We start from the raw sequence: 24754 nt of genomic DNA on the forward strand, positions 1-24754 counted from the left end.
TACAAAGCTTACTTGTTTTCACCACAGCAGAATGAAATGTCTTCAACAGAGTAACATTCTGTGAGATATTACAATTTATTTTTTCTCCAAACTTGCCCTGTCTTTAGAGGATTTTGCTGAACAACATAACAAAGGTAAGGTAGAAATGGGATCATGTTGGGATGGTTTTCTACCGGGTCTTGGCTGACTGGCTTTTCTCCTAATCTGTCATACATGCTGCTGGCTGGCTGTCCTTTCCAGAAGCAGCCCACCGAAATGAATGCTGCACCCTTCACTTAAAACATGTACATAGCCAGGTGCTGGTGGCTCATGCCTGTAATCCTAGCTACTCAGGAGGCTGAGATCTGAGGATCACAGTTCAAAGCTAGCCTGGGCAAGGAAAGTCCGTTGAGACTTATCTCTAATTAACTGCCAGAAAACCGGAAGTGGCACTGTGGCTCAATTGGAAGAGAGCTTGCCTTGAGCTGAAGAGCTCAGGGACAGTGCCCAGGCCCAGAGTTCAAGCCCCACAACTGACAAAAAAAAAAAAATTACAAGGCTGGGCACCCGGGCTCATGCTTGTATGCCTGTAATCCTAACTACTCAGGAGGTTGCTATCTGGGGATCACAGTTCATCTGGGTGATGTCCCTAAATTCCCTTTTGCTCAAGGCTAGAACCTGAGCCACAGTTCTACTTCTGGCGTTTTCTGGTTTTTGGAGATAAATCTCACAGCCCTTCCTGAGCTGGTTTCAAATACTCAGATCTCAGCCTCCTGAGTAGCTAAAATTACAGGTATGAGCCATCGGAGACCCAGCTACATGCTTTTTTTTTTTTTTTTGCCAGTCTTGGCTCTTGAACTCAGGGCCCTGTCCCTGAGCTTCTTTTGCTCAAAGCTAGCACTCTTTATCACTTGAGACACAAAGTCCACTTCTGACCTTTTCTGTTTCTGTGGTACTGAAGAATCGAACCCAGGGCTTTGTGCAAGCTAGGTAAGCACTCTACTACAAGGCCACATTCCCAGCCCCCTACATGTTCTTTTTACTGTCACGTCATATATATTTTCTCACTGAACGAACTCTATGTAAAGGTGCCACAGAGTAGATACTTTGATCCTAGGAACAATAATTTCCTGAAGAACTCTAAGACCACCATAGTAGCACAGATTGAACTTTTATTCAAGTTTCCCCATGTGGCCTCTCCAACTTCTTTTTCTGATCCAGGGCTCATTCAAAGGGCTGATAATTTCATTTTGCTGTCATATCTATTCGGTTCCTTTAAACAATTTACCAGACCAGGCCCTGGTGGCCTAGTTCATGCCTTTAATCCTGGCCACTCAAGAGGCTGAGAACTGAGGATCAAAATTCAAAGCCAGCCAAGGCAGGGAAGTCTCATGTACAATTAACCATCAAAAAGCAGTGGAGCCGTGGCTCAAGTGGTAGAGCTCAAGGAAAATGCCCAGGCCTGGGTTACATCCTTAACCTAAAACACCCTTCACTTTATACTTCTCTGGAGTCAAGGCCTGAAGGGTGGCTTACAACCCTTGGGAATTTCCCAGGTCTGAGTATAGGTGGAAGAATGGCAACTCACTCTACTGTCAGGGAGTTCAGAGCAAATGAATATTTGGCACTTCAGGCTGCTTTCAGATGTAACTACAGGATAAAAAAAATTACAAAGCAAGTGATTTTACATGAGACAAAAAAGAAAGTTTTAATCAGTTTCTTGTTGACTGAACCAACTGTTTTCACTGTTATAGAGCTCTGGACTTAATACAGAATCATCATGCTGAAGAGGAAAGGGAAAGTCTGGCTTTACACTAGAACCCCAGATGGAGGATGGGGATGGATGGTTGTGCTTCATTTTTTCCTGGTAAGCATTTGTTTTCACCTTTCCAACTGCATGGGTTGTCTGTAGAAAGGCTTAGAGAAGCCATCACTTAGGAAATCCTTGGCATGTAAGAGCCAGGAACTACCCATAACTGCCAGTCAGGGCCCACAATGAGCCCGGGAGAAAGCTGAAATACCCTCGAGTGAAAGCAGAAGTGTCTCCAGCTAGTCCTCCATCTTCCTCTCTACACCCCTAAGCCCTCTGATTGCTCATCTTGATCAGCAGCTGTTTCACGGCAGCAAGGCAATTGGGATTTGGAGACAACCATACTTTTAGCCATCCCACAAGTAGCACTGGGCAATGCTAAAAAGTACCTAGCTGGCCCAGCAAAATACCTAACACTAAGGTTGGCAGTCCCCTTTACTGAGAGTAGATGGGAATATTTCCTTTGTTCAGCCTGCTGTCTACTAATGCCTGAACTCAGGGCCTTGGACTCTGGCTTTTTTTCACTCAAAGTTGACCTTCTATCACTTGAGCCATGCCTCCAGTTCCAGCTTTTCTGGTTAATTCAATTAAGTCTTAAGGGTTTGTCTGCCCAAGATGGCTCCAAATCTCAACCCTCAGATTTACCTCGGCCTCCTGTGTACACACACCACTGGCCCCCAGATGCCTTCTTCTTAGTTAACTTCTTGTTCTCACCGTCCCCAGAGGCTTGTAGAGTTGCTATGAGACAACAGTGATGTGTGCCACTACTTTGAACATTCTGGAATGTTGGTAATCTGAGCACAGTTGTGCCTCAACCCTACAGAGTAGTGCCAACTCTGTAACTCATTTCTACCAACATTGTATAAATTTAAGAGATACACTCACAAAACCACCCTTTCTTTCTTGGTGCTACAACAAGCACAGTCTTGGTTAGTATATGCAGTCCACCTTGTGGACAACCAGCTCTATAAACCTAAAGAATACATCATGCCTCTTCTGAGTGACACAAAGGGGAAACAGCAGTCTCCAGTGAAGATGTATTATAAAACTCCAGAGCCCTATTTATTGTACACTGGCTTCATTTCCATACAATGTGGAACCCTCAGCCCACTCCCACGTTACTAATATGAATCTAAGGATATCCTAAATCTGAGTCCTTCTTGGCTGGGTCACCTCCTAAAAGCATGCTTTGGAGAGTAGGCACTGTTGGCAAGGGTCACTTTCTTTCCCACTTTTTTCCCCAGGAACCATCTTTTCCCATTACACTCTGTGGATAGGCAGTTACTTCCCTAGTTAAGTTGCTTATGAGAAACCGTGCCTTACAACCAGATTAATAAGTTAGGTCCCATTTTAGAAGTGTAGTGCTGCACAAAAATCCTACCACAATGTTAATGAACCCAGTAGCTCATTTACTGTTCATATTGGCAATGTGGATCCTTAGAGGAGTGTGTGTGTGTGTGTGTTTTGGTCAGTGCAGGGGCTTTAACTCTGGGCTTAGGTACTATCCCTGAGCTTTTGTGCTCAAGGCCAGTACTCTACCACTTCAGCCACTGTGGTTAATTGAAGAGTCTCTTGGGCTTTCCTGCCCAGGCTGGCTTTGAATCACAGTCCTTAGATCTCAATCTCGTGAGTAGCTAGATTATAGGCATGAGCCACCAGTGCCTGCTGAGAACTATGTTTTTATATGTTTATAAGTTACTTTGCTGTAACAGAGGAGTCCTGAAAAGGTAAATAAAAAACTGCTTCAGAAAGTGCCCCCCAAGTGAGGAAATCATTATAACCTGTGTGCTCACTACTGTACACCATAGCATATGTCAGCAGGCACTCAGGAAATACTTGATGTGGATAAAATGAATAAGATGTACAAATAAACAAAAAAATGGAAAATGAAATTAGAGATGAGCAGGAGCCTTATCAGTCACATTCAGAATGCTGGCTACTATCTTGAGGTTATAAAGTGCTGATAAGAAAAAGTTAAAGGAATGATGGAATCAGACATACATTTCAGAAATTTCAGCTCAGGCTGCTGCATGGATAATAGATTACAGAATTATGCCTGAACACAGGAAGAACAACTGAAAGGAGTAAGAACAGAAGGTCCTAAATGAAGGCAATAACAGCAATGATGAAGAGAAAAAATACAGATCTGAGCACATCAAAAAGGAGAACTAAAAAAAAATGGGCTGGGAAGTTGGCTCCATGGTAGAGTGCTTGCCTCACATGCGTGAGGCCTGGGTTTGATTCTTCAGCACCACATAAACAGAAAAAAAGCCTGGAGTGGTGCTGTGACTCAAGTGGTAGGGTGCTAGCCTTGAGCTGAAGAGCTGAGGGACAGCGCCCAGGCCGAGTTCAGCCTTCAGGACCAACCAAAAAGACAGAGGAGAGAGGAGAGAGACAGAGATGAGAGAGAGAGAGAGAAAGAGAGACAGACAGACAGAGAAACTAAAAAAACAAAAGATATAGATGTCATAGAATGGGAATCAAGGAGTCCTGGGTTGCTGGCTTGAACACTGGAGATCACAGGAAGGAGGAAAACTTGAAAACTTGCATAGTTTAATCTTAGACATTGAATCTGAAGAATGTATAAAAGAAATGTTTGGCATCCGAGCCCCTGAAGTACAGCTACACCTAAATTTGTGTCTTTGACACAGTAGTTTGAACTTTGATACAACATAGGCAAAATCAGCAGGAGTGGGTGAAGAGGGGTGAGGGGAAAACCTTGGGAATGAGCTCAGGAATAAGCAGAAACAGAAGCAAAGCAGTGATAACCCAGAAACTGTCAGTAGAAAATGATGTGCAATGTTGCTGTGGCCAATTATGATAAAAAGGACAATAGTCCATTGACTTAGCAACAAAGAAGTCTCTGATAATCTTAAGAGCCTAAGTGTGGGGACTAAAGCTAGTAGACTTCTGTTTTCAGTGGAGCACTAGGATGAGAGGATATAGATGTACCTAACAGACTTTTTAAAAAATATATTTGTCTTTGGAGGTCTGGATGAGCTGGGCAATATGGCAGTGGGGAAGAGTAGTATAAACTTTTAATAGTAACTGCCAAAGCTGTGGCTCAAGTGGTAGAGCGCTAGCCTTGAGCTGAAGAGCTGAGGGACAGTGCCCAGGCTCAGAGTTCAGGCCCCACGACCGGACCCCCCAAAAAAAGAAAAAAAAAGTCTAGTACTCTAATTTTTAAAAAGGGCTGGGAAGATTGGTAACACCTGCTCTTCCAAGTCAATTAGAATTGCCTGGTAAAGGACCTTACTGGGAGAGTAGGGAAGGCATGCTTAAGGCTTACTTTCTACTTTCTAGTTTCAACCCATTTAACAGTTCTTAAAAAATAAAAGAAGTAAGGGTCAGCCACTGGTGGCTCACGTCTATAATCCTAGCTATTCAGGAGACTGGGATTTGTGGTTCAAAGCCTGCCTCTGCAGGAAAGTCCATGAGATGCTTAATCTCCAGGAAACCAGAAGGGTGCTGTGGCTCCAAGTTGTGGAACCCTAGCCCTGAGCAAAATCGCTTAGGGACACCACCCAGGCCCCGATTTCAAGCCATACAACCAACAACAGAAAAAAAAAAGAGAGAAAAAAATTAAAGGAAAAATAGGGAATCAATAATTTCTATTTATGGGTGAGCCATTTACACTGTCAGAGGTGGACTTTGGTAACAGGACTAAAACCTGCCAAACATGGTTCAAGGAATAGGAATAAGCATATAGATATAGACGTATGTAGTCTGCTTAGTAAATGGAAAACAGACATAAGGAGAGGTTTTTACTATCCTTGGTCAAAATAAAAACTAAATAGAATGACTTTAAGGGAAGAGAAAAAGATAGATGCATTTTCAGTACCCTAGGCCTGCCACATACTCAGCGGAAGATATTAGACAAGTTATTGGACATCCAGATATCAAGGATAAATAAAATATTCTGAACCGAGAACCACTTGCTAGCCAAACTTGTGGCTAAGAAAGAAGTCAGCATCCCGTACATGTCAAGCAAAGAACACCCATTTACAGAAAGAGGACACTTACTTTCTGCACTCATTTTCTTTAAATAGGTCAATTACTGTTTAAACTCCCTAGTGTCATGCTTGCTAGTCATGTGAGGTAGGCTCACAGCTTTTTCCACCCTAGCTTTCCCAGCCTCTGAGTAATGCTGATTAAATATTACCTCCAGCCGAGAAATACTAGACTCTTGTACCACCCAGATCAGGCCACTGTTCTTATGTCTCTCTCTCTCTTCCCCCCCCCACATTCATCACTCCCTCCCTTCATTAGTCTTTGCTTTGCCACTTTAAAATCTTGATTCTCATATCCCTGCTGTGTTCATATTTACATTGTTTATTCACAAAAAAAAGAAAAAGAGGAATCTTAACCTTGACAAAATAGTTGGCCCAGTGTCCCAAGTTACACTCATGAGAAGAGCCAAGGTTCTAGCAAGCGAAGGCTGATTTGATTCTAAATCCATACCCATTACTATACAAGTACACAGGTGGTAATTAAAACCTTAAGGGTGCATGACTATCCAGGGAGTTTTAGGTGAACAGAGGGCAGAATTACGGAAGGAAAATTCTACCAGGTAGGCAGAGCAAAAGGGAACCCAGGATCCTGTGATTCTCAAGCAATGCTTGACAGGTGGAAAAGAGAGAAGGGGTCTGGAAAAGCCAAGACTACTGAAACAAGGAAGCAAGCAATTTCATGAAGACAGTGGCATAATGTAGCACATGGCTTTGAGGGAATGAAGACCCTGGCTAGATATTCATTTGGGCTCCCACTTCAGAGAGTTTATCTGTTAAGTAGGAAGCAGGAAAAAGGGGAATAGAAAAAGAAGAAAAACTGTTCAAAGTTACTAATTCTTAGAAAGAAAAATGACTTCAAAAGGAGCAAGTCTAATGGAAGGAAGAGAGGGACAGGCAAGGAGTGCTAGATAGAACAGAGAAAGAAAAGGTTGGACCACAGAACTAAGCCAGTAAGACAGTCAACCCTTTGCTATCCTGGCATAACTAAGCACTCATTCTCAAAAATGTCCTAATTTAGATGATCAATTATATGGTCACTCTGTACACCAAGTGAAAGATGTTATTCAGCTTAGAAGCAAAGATGTAAATCAAAGCTAACCTAAGAACTGAGATGCCCAATTCTTCCTTTTTTGATGAATATGGGGGAGGGGGGAAGGGTCAGTAGACTCTAGTTGACACAAATCTCAGCTTTAATACCATCCTTGGAAACTTTTTTTTCTCTCCAAACTTCAAACTGATATATCTATTTTATAACCTTGAAATGAGGATTAAGTAAGACTTTTTCATGCAATGTGATTTGCCAATCTAAAAAGAAATGACCCTCCCCCCAACACACACCCCCAGATAAGCTATGTACTGTAATGAGGAACAACCAATAAAACAAACTGTAAGTATTAGAGCAACAGAACCTCCAGCAGCTGCAGTCTCCTCTACACTTGATTGCTTGCCACCAGACATGGACTCTATTCTCCTTTGATTTAGGTAAATGTGTTTGTGATGGGGATGACCAAGACATTTGCAATTTTCTTTGTGGTCTTTCAAGAAGAATTTGAAGGCACCTCGGAGCAAATTGGTTGGATTGGATCTATCATGTCATCACTTCGTTTTTGTGCAGGTACAAAAGTTGCCTCAAACTTGCTCTCCATGGAGAACGACCCTCTGAGTCTTCTAAGACTGAATCATTACTAACCTTCAGTATTTTGTGCTGAGAAAAGTAAGGAAATGAAGTTTGGCCTCCACTTGACTTGATCAGTATGTTGAGAAATTAGGGGTCAAAGTTGAAGAATCCAACTATTCTGTTATTCACATTTCATGCCTTGTTTCTTTCCAGTCAGGTAATGAATGACAAAATGCACATAATAAAGGTCCAATGAGTCAGGACCTCAACCTAGAAGTCTAGCCATTAAGTACTAGTGTCATCTACAAAACAAAACCCAGAACCAATTTCTTCTCTTCTAGTTTTAGTCAGTGGTAGAATATGGTGATAGATGATACAGTTTATAGCAGTCACAGTCTACTGGAATAATTACATTTACAATGCATTTTCAATTTCCCCCTCAAAAAGCAAAAAGCAAAAGATACAATACTCCAAAGTGCTTTTGTGTTACCTCCTCCCTCCCACTCATTATGATACCGGGATGCCATTAACCTAGCATTTCCTTTTTCTTTCTTAAGGTCCGTTGGCTGCCATCATTTGTGACATACTTGGAGAAAAAACAACCTCTGTTCTTGGGACTTCCCTTATTTCTGGTGGCTACCTGATCAGTCGCTGGGCCACAGGCATTCCCTTTCTTTGTGTGACTATGGGACTTTTACCTGGTGAGTCCATTGTTAATAGAACACTACAAAAAAATGAAGCAGGAACTTTCCCTACTACTGGTGTTTGATCCCAAATGCCAATAATTGGCTTCTTATACAAAAATCACCAAATGTAATAGTAATTCCAAACTTTTTATTTTTTAAGGTTTAGGATCTGCTTTTTTATACCAAGTAGCTGCTGTGGTAATCACCAAATACTTCAAAAAGCGATTGGCTCTTGCTACAGCTATTGCCCGTTCAGGGATGGGACTGACTTTTCTGTTGGCACCCGTCACGAAATTCCTGATAGATCTCTATGACTGGACAGGTGAGTGAGTCTAACTCTCTAAACTGTTGACTCTGCAAGACTTAATGTACACAAGGCCCTAGGTTTAATTCCCAGTATTAGAAAAAAACAAAATAAAAAAAATGAAAATATATTTCCAGAGAAGAAATGAGGACACATGTCTAAAGGACACATGTTCATCTTCCTTGGAAAAAATTTCATGACAGAAGATGTAGATGTCATCAGCAGGCTGTCACCTCATGAAAGCTACCAAAATTTGGAAGACGAGGCAATGGGAGAGTACTCTAAACATTGGAAACAATGTTTTAGTGACAGTGACATCCCTGGAGAAAAAAGTCTCCCCTCTTCCTCCTCCTTTCCTCACCAAGCATTTACCTTTCATACTTTCTTTTAAAGAAAAAAAAATCCACATTAAAATAAAAAAAACTCTCCCACAAGGCTTTATCAAATAGATGAAAGAGGAAAAAATATTCTGTAAAAGACTGTTCTTTAAGTCATTTATATATTAACTACTATTTCCATACAACCACTGTGAATTTAAACAAAAAGCACTTTTATTATTTTCTTTGTATCTAACATTTGGGTTAAAATAATCATAATTACTGGAAAAGACTTATGTACATGTATATGTACTCATGTGCCTGTATCTATGTTCATAGCAGTCCTATTGGTTCTCCTTTTCAAAACAGAAACCCATCCAACAGTGTCATTGTTCATAGGAACAGCTGACAAATCTGTATCATGGATAAAGCCTATACAGCCTGTTGTCTTGCTAAAAGCATTATACTCAAATCAGAGCTTTGATCTGAAAAAAAAAAATTGAGCAACTGATGAAATCAAGCAACTATTCAGCTTCAAAGGCAAGACCAGAACCTGTCTTTTTCAGGGGAAAAAAATTAAATGTCAGATAAAACGAATGAAAAGGGTATTTTCCCCTTCTAAAGCTGTTACTAAATGATTCTTGTTATCTAATTCCATATTTTGTTTTCAAATCTATACTATCGCTTGTAAACTCCTATTTAGAGCACATAACATACTTTTCTTTCTTTCTTTCTTTCTTGTCAGTCATGGAGCTTGGACTCAGGGCCTGGGCACTGTCCCTGAGCTTTTTGCACTTTGAGCCACAGCACCACTTCTAGTTTTTGGTAAAATCTCATGGACTGTCCTGCCTGAGCTGGCTTCAAACCATGATACTCAGATCATAGCCTCCTGAGTAGCTAGGATTATAGGCATGAGCCACCAATACCCAACCTAGAATACATAATTTTCTAACATTTGAAATACAACCCTTACCCCTCGAAAGCATATTTTGTTCTTTTTTCCTCTTGAGCAAAAATGAACTTCTTCGACCGTACACCTAGTGGTGTAGTTTTCTCATTGTCTACCTCTAAAGGACTCCCATTTTTACAGGGACACAGCAATATATATAGCCGACAAGTTAACAGTTTCAATTCTTAGTATTTTCAAGAATTTAGCCTACAGGGCTAGAGGTGTGATTTGGCTGTAGAGTACCTGCTTCACAAGCTTGGAGGCAGAGTTCAAACCCCAATACTGAGGGTAAAAAAAGTTACTAATTATATAGTAGGATCTCTTCTGAATTTATGAATACAAACTATTGTGCACTGAATGCTTATTTTCAACTTCTCAATTTCTTTTATTTAGGTGCTCTTATGTTATTTGGGGCTATCACATTGAATTTGGTGCCTTCTAGTATGCTGTTAAGACCTATCCATATCAAATGCGAGAATTCTAATATTAAAGATAAAGATTTGTCTGCAAGTGGTTCAGAGGTATCATGCGAGACAGAAACAGCATGCTGCAATGAGACCCAAGAGTCTTCTGTCAAGGACAGTACTATGCAGAAAGCCGGACAACCCAATACAACTTTAATTGTCTCACAAGATCAAAGTGAAGAAGAGTTCAACAGTGGACCTAACAGGAACAGACTGTCCCTGAGTAATGAAGGAGGTTATAAGAAAAAGACTATTTCTTGGTGCTACAAACAAGAACTCTTTGACACTTCTGTCTTCAGGAATCCTTTTTTCTACATATTTACCTGGTCTTTTCTCCTAAGTCAGTTAGCATATTTCATCCCTACCTTTCATCTGGTAGCCAGAGCCAAAACACTGGACATCGACGTTATGGATGCCTCTTACCTCATTTCTGTAGCTGGTAAGAAAACTTAATCAATTTTTCCTACCTAGAAGGAAAAAATTAGTTTTATAACAGTTTATTAAATTGTCTTAAATTGTTGAAGTTATGGGAAGGCCAGGAGAAGCAAAATGTTTGAGGCTAGCACAGCACTAGTCATTTCCCTTTTACCTTGTACAGATACTCCTGTTAATCCAAATATTAATCGTGATCATTTTCATATATCTAACACATAGTAGATATCGATTATTGGATAAACACTGAATTTCAAAAAGCTGGGCTCAGTGACAAAAGCTATCCTAGGAAACAGAAAATATCAAGGGCATACTGTAGTGACTGAAAGGACTGACTGCCTGGATTCAGGCTCTCGCTTTGTATTTCTTGCCTGTATGGACCCTGACTTGTCTTCTTTGTGCTATAATTTCTTCATCTGTAGCACAGGCACAATACCTACCTTCATTAAAGTTTTCAGGGTTAAAAATGTAACCCATGTAGAACGTAGTACAGTGACTGGCCCAGAGTAAGCATTTAATAATGTATTATTGGTATTTCCTCTTGAAAACATAGTAAGACAGAAAATACTCTTAAGGATAGTCACAAATGGACTAGATGACATCAAATAAGTAAAAATAAAAACCTCTTGGGAGTACTCATAAAAACATCTAGTGACACAGCCTTATGTTTTCTTTAACTACAAAATCAGGTAAAATCAGATTAAGGTTATGCAACAGGAACAAAAAATCCTAACAGGAAATCCCAGTCTATACCCTAAGGAAAAGTTGTCTATGTATTCACACTTTTCAAAAAGAGTTAGGAAAATGGAATTGGGATTTCCTAAAACCTTTTCATATTATTCCAGGTATTAGTAGTAGTAGTAGTTTTTTTTTTTAATTCCAGGCATTATTGAGACAGTCAGTCAGCTCATTTCTGGATGGGTTGCTGATCAAAACTGGATCAAAAAGTACGAATACCACAAGTCTTACCTCATCCTCTGCGGCATCACTAACCTGCTTGCTCCTTTAGCCACCACATTTTCACTACTTATGACCTATACCATCTTCTTCGCAATTTTCACTGGTGGCTACCTGGCACTGATACTTCCTGTACTGGTGAGTAGAAGCAATCATTTATGTTATTTAGTACATTTTACTTTCAATAGTAATCTCCCCCAAAGAGAATACATCTTCATTGTTTCTTGTGCTTGTCCTGGGGCTTGAACTCAGGGCCAGGGTGCTATATTTAAGCTTTTTTGCTCAAGACTAGTGTCTTGAGCCACAGCTCCACTTCCAGCTCTCTGGTAGTTAGTTGGAGATAAGAATTTCATAAACTTTCCTTCCTGGGCTGGCTTTGAACCAAGACTCTCAGATCTCAGCCTTCTGAATAGCTAGGACTATAGGCATAAGGCACAGATACCGGCCTTTATATTATTCTTTTAATAACAAGAAATCAAATGGAACTGAATTACTTACACAAATGCTTCTGTGTTTTTGAATGTTTCTGTGTTCTTGAAAAACCTGGAACAACTTCTCTTAGAATTAGATCTTCAAAATGCTGAAACATATCCGATCTATTTTCAGTTTAAGTATGGCAGGACACCAGAATACTATATGAGGCTTGAACAACATTCTAGCTTTACAAAACTGAAATCAATTCTTTGTGATACCCATAGTTGTTAACTCAGCCAGAATTGGACTGAGGACTATCATTCTCATTTCAGATTATAAAACACCATTTTTTAAAAGCCAGGTACCATGGCCCATGTCTGTAATTCTAGCTACTCTTCAGAGGCTGAAATTTGAGGATCATGGTTCAAAGCCAGAGTGGGCAGATAAGTCCAACTAACAAGCAAAAAGCTGAAACTGGAGGAATGTTTTAAGCACCAGCCTTGAGTGAAAAAGCTAAGCAACAAGCTAAGTTTAAGCCCGACTGCCAGTCAAAAAAAAACAATAAACCCTACCACTTTCTTTTTTTTTTTTTTTTGGGTCCAGTCGTGGGGCCTGAACTCTGGGCCTGGGCGCTGTCCCTCAGCTCTTCATCTCAAGGCTAGCGCTCTACCACTTGAGCCAAAGCACCACTTCCGGCTTTTTTCTTTTTGCTTATGTGGTGCTGAGGAATTGAACCCAGGGCCTCATGCATGCAAGGCAAGCGCTCTACCACTGAGCCACCTTCCCAGCCCCAACCCTACCACTTTCTAAGAAGAAAAAAGACTAATGATGTTCAGAGGCAAAAAAGTACTCCTAAGCCACATAAAAGAATAAAAAAACCCAAACCAAAAGCTATCCTTCTTCTACTAATAAATTACACACAAAAGAAAAAAAACACGGTCGTCTCTCTTTCCTGTTTCCTATTTGCCCTGTTCCTTAGTATATTAATACAAGGGTGTAAACAGCAACTTAAATTACTCCAGAAGTCACATTATTTTCAGACATGACATAAACAATATTTGTCCCTAGGCTTCTACAGATTTCATCCTCAATATGGCTAACATTGAATTCTAATCACTACAGGTTGATCTGTCCAAGAATTGTAGAGTGCACACGTTCTTGGGACTTGCCAGTTTCTTTGCTGGGATGGCTGTCCTTTCTGGACCACCACTAGCAGGTACCAAATCACATTCTGAACAAATTTCAAAATCAATAAAAGAACAGGCTGATCCAAGATTAATGGCAGTATAGGATGGCAATATCAGATTAGATGTTATGGCTGGCATTTTGGTATCCATTCCATTCCATCACCAATGTTAAATAGACATGTACTATAAAGATTCTTATATCCTCCTGGGAATCTTACAGCAGAGAATATATATCTGGGGAAACAATCCAGAGTTTTATCAGTCTCAAAATGATGAGTCAGGCACCAGTGGCTCATGCCAGTAATCCTAGCTTCACAGACAGCTGAGATCTGAGGATCACAGTTCAAAGCCAGCCCAGGCAGATAAGAGTCTGTGAGACTCTTATCTCCAATTAACCACCAGAAAACCAGAAATGGCACTGTGGCTCAAGTGGTAGAGCACTCACCTTGAAGAGCCCAGAGTTCAACCCCAGGACTGACAAAAAACAAAACAAAACAAAACAAAAAACAACCATGATGATTCTTTGAAAGAAGAGAGGGTGGGGAAGACAAGACACTAGCATATTATCCTTCACCTTAGCCAAGAAGGTGAGAAGTGATCTCACTAACAGTTATTTTTACAGAGCCTGAAGATAGCAAACCTAATAACAGAGTGGTCCTCTTTCTCTCGTAGGAAGGGTAGGAGAACATTTGGCCTTAATTAGGGCAGGATTTCTGTGGAAAGGCTACTTGGGGTTTAGTAGTAAATGTTATATACAAGTTCACACTTTATATATTTAGGAATTGTTACTTTTAAATCTGGAGGGTAGTTTTGAGTTCTTATTTCAGTTAATGTCAAGGCTGAAATGCAATTTAAGGATCAAGTATAGTTTACTGGAAATATCAGCTTGACCTAAATATTTTTTTTTTGTCAGTCATGGGGCTTGAACTCTGGGCCTGGGCGCTGTCCCTCAGCTCTTCAGCTCAAGGCAAGCACTGTACCGCTTGAGCTACAGCACCACTTCCGGTTTTCTAGTGGTTTACTGGACATAGGAGTCTTACCATCTTTCCTGCTCGGGCTGGCTTTGAACCGAGATCCTCAGATCTCAGCCTCCTCAGTGGCTAGGATTACAGGCATAAGCCACCGGCGTCCGGCTAAATAGATATTTTGTGTGTGCTGAACATATAATCCAAGACTATTCAAAACCTTGAGTAAACACATACAAATAGGGAACAGGCACAAACATCAGTTTCTTTCAAAAAATTTGAATATGACCAATTTTAATTTTACATTCAAATTGTTTTGGGGTTTTTTTGGTCGATTGTGGGGCCTGAACTCTGGGCCTGGGTTCTGTCCCTCAGCTCTCCAGCTCAAGGCTAGCGCTCTATCACTTGAGCCACAGTGCCACTTCTGGCTTTTTCTGCTTATGTGGTGCTGAGGAATCAAATCCAGGGCCTCCTGTATACGAGGCAAGCACTCTACCACTGAGCCACCTTCCCAGCCCAAATACATAATTTTTAATGTACAAAAATGACTACCTAGCACTTCCAATTACCCATAAAACAGAACTTAGCCTGTAACTTACTTGCTGCTTTCAGACCTGAAGTGAGACAGAGAAAGGATTTGATCTTGCCATATTATTATTTTCTAAAAATGAAGTTTTACAATGATGCTATTTAAATTTATACTTTTTAAGACTCAGACAAATTAAAAAAAAAAGATGTAAGTCAAGGTAGTGGCTCATGTCTATAATCCTAGCTACTTGGGGAGTGGAGATTAGAAGGATGGCAGTTCCAAAGCAGCTGGGGGAAAAAGTTGGTAAGACCCCATATCAACCAATATAAAGCTAGGTAGGAGGGTACACACCTAACAAAGAAACATAAATAGGAGGATCATGGTACAGCCAGTTCAAGCATAAATGCAAGGCCCTGAAGCAATGAAACCAGGAGCCCGTGGCTCACACCATAATTCTACTCAATAGACTGATATTTAAAATATTAGTTCAAAGCCAGTCCAAGCAAGAAAGTCCTTGAGACTCTTATCTCCAATTAACCAGCAAAAAGCAAGAAGTACAGGTACAGCTCAAGTGGTAGAGAACTAGCCCTGAGGAAAAAAGCTAAGGGACAATACCCAGCCCTGAGTTCAAGCCCCAGTACCAGCATGCACATATGCACGTGTGTGCGTGTGCACACGCACACACATACACACAACTTATAGCAATACCAGAAAAGAGAAACATTACTGAACTTCCGTTTAAGTGTAACTAAATAAAAAACAGTCAGGTGACAGTCACTCAAACCTGTAATCCTAGTTACTGAGGAGGCTGAGATCTGAGGATTGAGGTTCAAAGCCAGCTAGGGCAGACAAATCCAAGACTCTTTTATTTCCAATTAACCAGCAAAAAGCTAGAAGTAGAGTTGTGGCTCGATTGGCAAAAAAAAAAAAAAAGCAACCAATTCTCTTACCTGTACTGATGAACACAGCCTTCCCCACACTGCCTAACTCCCAACTTATATTTCACACCTGTAAATCAACTACATAAAGCTTTTAAATCATGCCCAGGAATGTTAAATAGAGATTGATAGTAAGAAGCCAAACACCATAGTTGCACAGAAAAACTATTCTATATAGTTAATATGCAGGTCAATGAAATGCAAATCAGCTCAAATACAGTTTCTAATCATTATTTTTCAGTTTTAACCTTTTTTTTTTTTAAAGTTTTAATCTTTCTTTACTGGCTATCCTTGGAACTGCAGCCTTGGAACTTTTAATGTCAACTAGGCAAAAGATACAATGTTTGAATAAACAGAATATACTATTATAAAGGTAACAAAATTATGTTTGATGTTACACGCTTTTGTATATGACTTAAAATGTTTCAAGTATTGGGTATATAAGGAGATGAATTTTTTGAGGAACATTACCTGAAAAGAAAAGGCTATAGGTATGCAAACTGAAACAAATTTCCTGGGTCATGATCTTTTTTTGTTTGTTTGTTTAATAAAAAGGATAAACCACAACAGAGCAGATTAGAGTATATCATTTTATTGTGAAACATTTCATGCACAAACCTGTGTAACATAAGTTTGTAAAATATATTTCTGTTAACCACATAAAAAATATTATAAGTCTTTTTTTAAATTATTACCTCAAGTCTAGAATTATATGTAAAGATAAAAACAGAGCTCATGATAAAGATCTGTATTCACTAATTCTAGGAATCTTACTTAGGCATCGTAAATTCAGTAAGTTTTAGCTAGCCATGGTGGTGCTGGCCTATAATCCTGGCTATGCAGGAGGTGTAGGTAGGGGGACTAGCCCCAAGCCAGCCCTTAACAAAAAAGCATGAGCTCTTATCTCAAAATATAACTGCAGTGGGGGTGAAGCAGTGCCTTTGGGAGCCCTCGCCTGTCTGCCTAGCAAGAACGAGATCTTGAGTTCAAACCCCAGTACCACCAAAAGTAAATGTAAGTCAGTAAGTTTGTTTAAAAAGTTAAAGGAAGTATGCCCAAAGCTTATATGTATAGATTTTTAGTCTGGGAGTTGCTCATGGTATCTCAAATAAAAGATGACAATAAGTGGATCTGAGGATCCTGGTTAAAAGCCAGCAGGAGATGAAAAGTCCCCATAAGACTCTTATTTCCATTTAACTGCCAGAAAACTGGAAGTGGAGCTGTGGTTCAAAGTGGTAGAGCACTTGCTTTAAGCAAAAGAGCCCAGGACAGCACCCAGGCCCTAAGTTCAAGCCCCACGACCAACAACAACAAAAAAAGAGATGGCAATAAATAATTAAGGTAAATATCCTTCTCTTACTGACAATGTTGCATGGCTAAGCATTTAGTTGAAGTGAGAAGTTCCAGGGAAGTCTTTGCTACTTAAATAGCCATTCCTCAATGACAAGAGTTTTTACAAAGACTATTCCATTTGTTCTTAACTTCTGATTCCAACAAAATTACCACAGAAACAGTGTGCTGACTTACAGGTAAATTCAATTCTGAGGGATGGGAATGTAGTTCAGTGGTAAAGCACTTGCCTAACATGTGCCAGGCCTTGGATTCAGTCCTTAATACCACAAAAACAAAACAGTTAACTGAATTCTCAGAGGTATGAGAAATTATAATACTGTGTTACCTTTGCTTAAATTTAAAGACATACTGGTGATAAACATAGTAAATTCTCAACCAAACTTAGATCTTTATATAAGATTTTCACTGTTTACTTACCTAGATCTGTTATTACCAGACTGCAAGAGTTGTAATTCCTATAAAAGATTGTACTCATTTTTAATTAGAAATCTGGTCAACAGTAAATCCTCAGTCAAAACACTAGTTAAAAATGGTAACAATGAATACATGGATTAATATTTTTCTTGTTCCTGTATGGAAATGAAAGAGAGAAAAAAGTTAGTTCTATATAACATATTTTAATAATTCAAGGAATTAGCATAGGAAAATTCATTCGAATCACAAGTTTCTTTAACCTAAATTAAAAAAAAAATTTAAAACTGTAAATAGGGGTTGAGGATTTAGTTAAATAGAAGAGTGCTTGCCTAGCAGGTACAAGGCACTGAGGTTGGTCCTCAGCATTGCAAAAAAATAAAAACTGTAAATACTGCATGTGGGCAAGAAAATTATACACTTTCCTCAATTATGAAAATAATAAGTATGGCATTAACAAAATTCTTTATTATATTATTGCTGAAACTAACATTAAACGTACTTCTCCAAAAGTTACCATGCTGGCCCATCCAACCTATAGTCCCTCTATCTCTTTCCAATATTCAATAAACAGGTCTAATCTTACTTAATGAAATGGTCAAAATCAGATGAGATGTTTTGAGTTCCTTGGTTAAGGATGGTCAGCAAATCCAATTGTAGGCACTCAAATGCTATAGCTCATCCAATTGTAACTGTTATTTTTCATACTGATAGATGGCATCTAAGACTACACAAAAGCATCAAAACTGAAACTTTGGAAGGTTGTTGGAAAATTAAAAATACTGAGACTGACAAAGATAGATGGATGTAGAGAGAGAGAGAGAGAGACTTAAGTCAAACACAAATACCTTGAAATCTTAAATTTTCAAATTTTAATTTGAATGTTATCATATTCATTCAATAATTAAAAAGCAACTTATTAGCATAATTTACTGCTAGATGCCACATGGCACACAGAAAAGACAAAGAGACACTCTCAAACTCTTCTTGTGGCTCTTCAGATTGGCACAGAATTTATCATGCTACAGTGTACTTCCAAGACTTCATATTGAAAACCAAGTCTAAAACTAATAATTTGTCATCTCTGTTATTCTACTTCATTAACTGAAAATTTGACTAAGTATCCAGAATCTGTCTTTCTGTTTCCTTACCTGTAACTGAAGATGCTGTGAGACAAATCATCTTAAAATATGTTGACATTTCATTCAATCGGATACTTTTCAAACAAACTTTAAGAAAACCATTTCTAATCCTGAACAGAAATGTCACTGTACTCCAGAATGGGTTAAAATTCCTAAGGAAGAAATATAACCATCTCCTGCTATTACTTACCAGCCTTGCATTTCATGGGGGAAACCTGGTAATATTTTAAGCAACTCTTTTATTAGAAAAATCAATGAATAAAATAGAAACTAAGCCATTCACATGTACTCTGTCCCCTTAATACAGATAAATCATCATGTAATAAAATGCTAGGACATTTCCTTATCTCTGTTCCATCGTCGGTTCAAATACAATATTAAACACCACTTCAACCTAGTCCTTATTTGGTCCACTTATCAAACTTAACCTCTATAGTTTTTTTTAGTCATGTTGGTCTATACATTGAGAAATTCTCTTTCTAAAATTTTATTGGAAGAAAACAAAAGTCCTAAGAACCTTTCGGTCTACAATCAGTCCATTTTGGAGACTCAGGGTGACTGGAGACAATGAGAAGGCACAGCAAAATTCTCAGACCTCTAAAATCCTGAGAAATACATTATTATCCTGAAGCGTTCAGAGAAAATTTGTTTATTTGGTTTCTCCACAAACAACAAAGCCTGTAGAGAATTTCACTCTGGCCCAACATTCCTAAGATTGGTGCATACCTACACACATTAAAAAAAAAAAATCCAAAATAGCTCTCTATTATGGGATTGCTTTTTGTGCTGGTCCTGGGGCTTGAACTCAGGGCCCGGGTACTATTGCTGAGGGCTTTTTTGCTCAAGGCTAGCACTCTACCATTTGAGTCACAGTTCCACATCTGGTTTTTTGGGTAAGTCATGGACTTTCCTGCCCTTGCTGGAAAGACTCCTTCAGTCTGGCTTCAAACTGCAATCCTAAAATCTCAGCCTCCAGAGTAGCACTGAGCTCTATTGTGGTTTAAAAAGGTGAAGGAGAATAGTATTCCTTCCCTTGGAATCACAACATACTTTTACAAGGCCTAGGAATTGAGTTTCCAAATGCTAATAGAGACCACAATCCACTTAATAAAATTTATAACACAGTCAATGCTGAAAGCACTCCCAGTAAATCTTACTACAAATTTTTATCGTGAGCCATTATTGAATTCCACTCTTAAAAGGCCCTGAAGCTTAAATTTGTTAAGCTATGTTTCCAAGCATATCACAGTACATTCAGAAAAAAAACTGTACAACCCACCCAAAGCAAAAGGACAAGGCTGCCAAAACCTTTGGAAGTAGAACTCTATACTACAGTCGAAGTCAACAGCTGAAGTTCTGTTTTAAATTGGACAGTTACAGAAATCTCAACCAGTTATTAGAACTAGCATCAAGAAACTTTAGGATTAAGACCTTTTGGGTATATTTCAAGATTTTTTTGGTTTTGTTTCTTGTTTTTTATTTTATTGTCTGTCATGGGGCTTGAATTCTGGGCCTGGGCACTGTCCCTTCAGCTCAAGGCTAGCACTCTACCATTTGAGCCACAGCGCCACTTCTGGTTTTCTGGTAGTTAATTGGAGGTAAAGAGTCTCATGGACTTTCCTACCCAGGCTGGCTTTTGAACCATGATCCACAGATCTCAGTCTCCTCAGTAGCTAGGATTACAGGTGTGAGCCACCATACCTGGCCTATTTCAAGTTTTAACAAGATGATCAATAGTAGATTTAGATAATAACCCTAAAAAAAAGAATTCACAATTCAGATTAACAATCTAGTTGTCTAATGTTATGATAATTCTTAGGCTATTAAAAATACCTTTATACATGTATGGCTTAATTCATAAATGATGTAAAATGGTTAAAAAATAGTTACTTAAAAAAATGAATTTGGACAGCTAGATTTGGTGGCCATATCTGAAGGCAGATAACATAAGAGGATTACAGTTTGAGGCAAAAAACTTAGCAAGACCCTGTTTCAAAAAAACAAGTCAGATATGGTGGTTCATGCCTATAATCCCAGCTACCCCAGAGGCAAAAGAGGACTGCACCTGGAGGCTAGCCTGGACAAATGCCTAACACCTAAAAAAATATGCTAAGGAAAGGACTGGGGTGGGGTATGGATCAAGTGGCAGAGGTCCTAAGTTCAAACCTCAGTACTATATCATAAAAGGAAAAAAAAGAATTCAGAATCATTAGGGGACAGGGGATAAATCGGTTCTGGGGCTTGAACTCAAGGACTGGGTGTTGTCCATGAGCTTCACATTTAGCACTCTACTGCTTGAGCCATAACTCTACTTCTGACTATTTTGTGTGTGTGTGGCAAATTCAAGATGAATGTCTCACAGACTTTCCTGCAGGCTTCAAACCAGATCTCAGCCTCCTGATTAGCTAGGATTGCAGGTGTGATTGGCCCCAGGCAAAATTTAGAATCATATAAAATGTCAAACTTGAAAGTTTATCCTTATAACTTTGCCATAAGAAAACTGTTTTGTTATACTGTTTAATGATGCTCAGTCTAATTTTCTTAAATATTTTAAATTATTACAACAAACATCATTAGATATTCCCATTCAAATAAGTCATACATATGAGGAAATAATTCCAAGTGAAATAGTTATTAAATAATAAATAACAGTTTCATAACACAAAGGGATCTACTGATTATATCCAGGCTGAAGTAGGCTTAACAGAAGCCAGAGTCTGCATCATTAACATGCATCTCAGGTGAATCTGATGAATATTGTAGGAAATATAAAGGACTTGGAACTACTAAATTTTCAGTAGCTGCCAGTTTATCTTGAGAATGCTAACTCCACAGCTAACAATCAGTATAGAGTGAACATTCACATGAATGCAAGCCATTTTCGATTACAGCTCATACCTCTCATCATTTTCAGACTTCTATAATGCTTTGCTATGACATAAAGGTATCCAGTGTATTGCTTTGATTTCAAATACGTAGAATGCAATGGCATCTACTACTACTGATTTCTTCCAAAAACATTTACTTAGAAACATTTGACTGTTCAAAGTTAGAAGTGCCTCTGTATATTGCCTTTTCAGACTGTTAACTCCCCACACCACCACCAAAAATAAAAAAAGAGCACAACATCCAGGCGCCAGCAACTAATGTCTGTAATCCTAGCTACTCAGAAAGCTGAGATCTGAGGATCAGGATTAGAAGGAAAAGGCAGGAAAAGTAGATGAGATTCATTTCAATAAACTACCAAAGTCAGAAGCAGAGCTGTGGCTCAGCGTAGTGTGACTCAGTGATAGATATTTAACTTGGGCTCAGTACCAAAAACAAAGAACACTAATAAAATCAACTCAAATTCACAAATCTTTCACTTTCAATATTAGACAAAACTGTAATTCCAATTCAATAAACTAGATGTTTTAATACCTATCAAGTTCACATTTTAACTAGGAGCCATGTAAATTTATTATGACAGCCATAAGCCTGTTTCTTTTTGTTGTGGTGGTGGTACTGGGGCTTGAACTCAAGGGTACTGTACTCTTGCTTGACTTTTTTGTGCAAGAATGGAGCTCTACTATTAGAGACACACCTCCACTTCTAGCTTTTTCCTGGTTAGATGAAGATAAGAGTCTCACAGACTTTTTTGCTTGGGCTGGCTTCAAACCTTACTTCTCAAATCTCAATCTCCTGAGTCTGTGGGTGTCAGGTGTTAGCCACCAGTACAGACAAGGCTGTTTATCTCTTATCCAAAATGCTTGAGACCAGAAGTGTTCTGGGTTTTGACTTATTTTGGACTTAGGAATATTTACGTACATATAATAAAATATTTTGATGGGACCCAAGCCTAAATGAAAAATTCATTTGTTTCATGTGTATTTCATGTATGTAGTAGTTAATTATAAGCAATATTTTAAATAATTTATACAAGAAATAAAATGTCATAGTATGGAATTTTTCATTGGTAGCATCATGTCAATACAAAAAAAACTTCAGAATTTGGGAGAAGTTCAGATTCTGGAATAAATATGTCTGACCTACCTTTCCATCACATGATCCAAAACATGAAATCAGCTATATCCTACATCTCACCTTATATTTGCTATTATAAGCACCATCCTAAAACTATTCAAATGTATACTACTATCCTACTGAGTGACAACTGGGTCTTAATTAGAATTTTTTTTCTTTTCTTTTTTTGCCAGTCCTGAGGCTTGAACTCAGGGCATGGGCACTGTCCCTGAGCTTCTTTTGCTCAAGGCTAGCACTCTACCACTTGAGACACAGTGCCACTTCCAGCTTTTTCTGTACTGAGGAATAGAATCCAGGGTTTCATGCATGCTAGGCAAGCACTCTACCACTAAGTCACATCCCCAGCCCCAGAATTTTGTTTTTCTTTTGAAGTTTTGCAAAGATTTATGTTAGGAAAACAGGGCTGAAGTAGGGAGAAATAGACAGAGACATTTCCTGCTGCCCAAGCAGGAAACAGGAGTTAAGGACTCCTCTTAATTAGAATTTTAAAAACACTAATACCTCATTATCAAGAATGAATGGAAATAACAAATTTAAGAAATTACTTAATCTAATTTCACATACAAATAGCTCTTAAATATGCTAAATGATTCCTTATCCTAAGAAAATATATTAAATATATTTTAACCCTCAATGTGTTGTATTTGTGTGTGTGTGTGTGTGTGTGTGTGTGTGTATAAAAATCAAAGGTTTATAGCTTCCAATGATTTTTTTTTTTTTTTTTTTGTCAGTTGTGAGGGCTTAAACTCAGGGCCTGGGCATTGTCCTTGAGCTTTTTTGCTCAAGGCTAGTGCTCTGCCATTTTGAGTCACAGCTCCACTTCTGGTTTTCTGGTGGTTAATTTTTGGAGATAAGAGTCTCATAGACTTTTCCGCCCCAGCTGGCTTTGAACCCCCATCCTCAAATCTTAGCCTCCTGAGTAGCTAGGATTACAGATGTTATCCCTCCAGCACCTGGCTACATTTTTACATTTTTCAGTTGTACCTTACTAACATTTCAGTACTAATATCCACCTTATTATTCAAGAACGCTTAGTCTTTTCCTAAGCGCTACTTTTGATACTCCTGTCTTAAAATTCATAGATGAACATATGTATATTTATGTATTTTGTGTGTGTACATACACTGTGCTGGTAAACTAAAGCAAGAATAACAAATGATTTGAGGGTGCTGTTGCCTTCTATACTTCTTTTCAAGCAATTTCTAGGACAGTTCAGATAACTCATATATTTCTCAGAAGTTGCAATATAATACAAGGATTTAAATCTTAGCTGGTTTCACTCCTTTCTAAGAAACATGCGATATTATTACTGATTAAACAAGGAATCAATAAACAAAAAAGCAAATTAGGTCCCAAAATGCCAGCTACTTGAGTAGCAGAGTTTGGGAATATAATAATTCAAAACTAGCCCAGGAAAAAAGTTAGCAGATCCCAAACAAGATCTCAACAAATAAGCCAAACAGAGTGGTACACAGTTATCATCTGAGCTACTTGGGAGCCTTCAAGCAGGAAGAAGGGCCAAGGCCAGTCCTGGGCAAAAAATACAGGATCCTATTTAACAAATAACTAAACGCATAAAAGGGCTGAGAATATGGCTTAAGAGATTGAGTTTAGCACATAGTTATTGACAGAAACATAGTAAGCACTCAAACATTTATACAGTAAAGAAAAATGCAATTGTTTTCTTTATTTTGAAAACAGTACTTCAGATTTTCTTTATAATAGTGTTTTAGTAAGATTCATCATAAAATTAGGTAGGGTTCGAGCCCCAGGACCAGCAATCAATCAATCAATCAATCAATAAATAAATAAATAAATAAATAAATAAATAAATAAATACCTTAGCTAAGAAGCTTGACTAACTTTCTAATGGGTCACAATATAGACTGATAACTATAGATGAGCACCTCCTTTCAGGTGCAGTTTCTGCTTGAGAATGAAAAGATGTGCTTTACTAATAGAAATCCTTCCTACCTTCCAGGATGGTTACATGATCATACACAGACATATACCGGCTCTTTCTACTTCTCTGGCACATGCTACCTCCTCTCTTCTGTTTCCTTTTTCTTCATACCATTGGCTGAGAGATGGAAAAGCAAACAGTCTGACCATAAAGAGGACTACAATCAAGTCAAAGTTTAACAGGAGAAAATCTGAACTTAACGAGTCATTGGGAACAAAAGCTTGGAAGAAGAGTTTCTTTGTAAAGTAAGAATGTAAACCAGTCAGCTTTCAATGCCCTTAGCATTGTGAGAAATATCTATAT

At 38.7% G+C, this 24754-nt stretch overlaps 1 protein-coding gene across 1 annotated transcript; it reads left to right on the plus strand.

Annotated features, from left to right (window-relative positions):
* On the plus strand, positions 1–24754 carry Slc16a4 (solute carrier family 16, member 4). The gene is given in 10 exon segments (XM_013031912.1): positions 1–134; positions 1734–1846; positions 7282–7414; positions 7975–8118; positions 8264–8425; positions 10067–10576; positions 11453–11664; positions 13063–13156; positions 24470–24597; positions 24599–24754. Coding segments are annotated over 9 exon segments (1572 nt in total). The 5' UTR covers positions 1–134; positions 1734–1759; the 3' UTR covers positions 24701–24754.

The sequence above is a fragment of the Dipodomys ordii genome, unplaced genomic scaffold (assembly GCF_000151885.1).
Source record: "Dipodomys ordii isolate 6190 unplaced genomic scaffold, Dord_2.0 Scaffold146, whole genome shotgun sequence".
NCBI lineage: Eukaryota > Metazoa > Chordata > Mammalia > Rodentia > Heteromyidae > Dipodomys > Dipodomys ordii.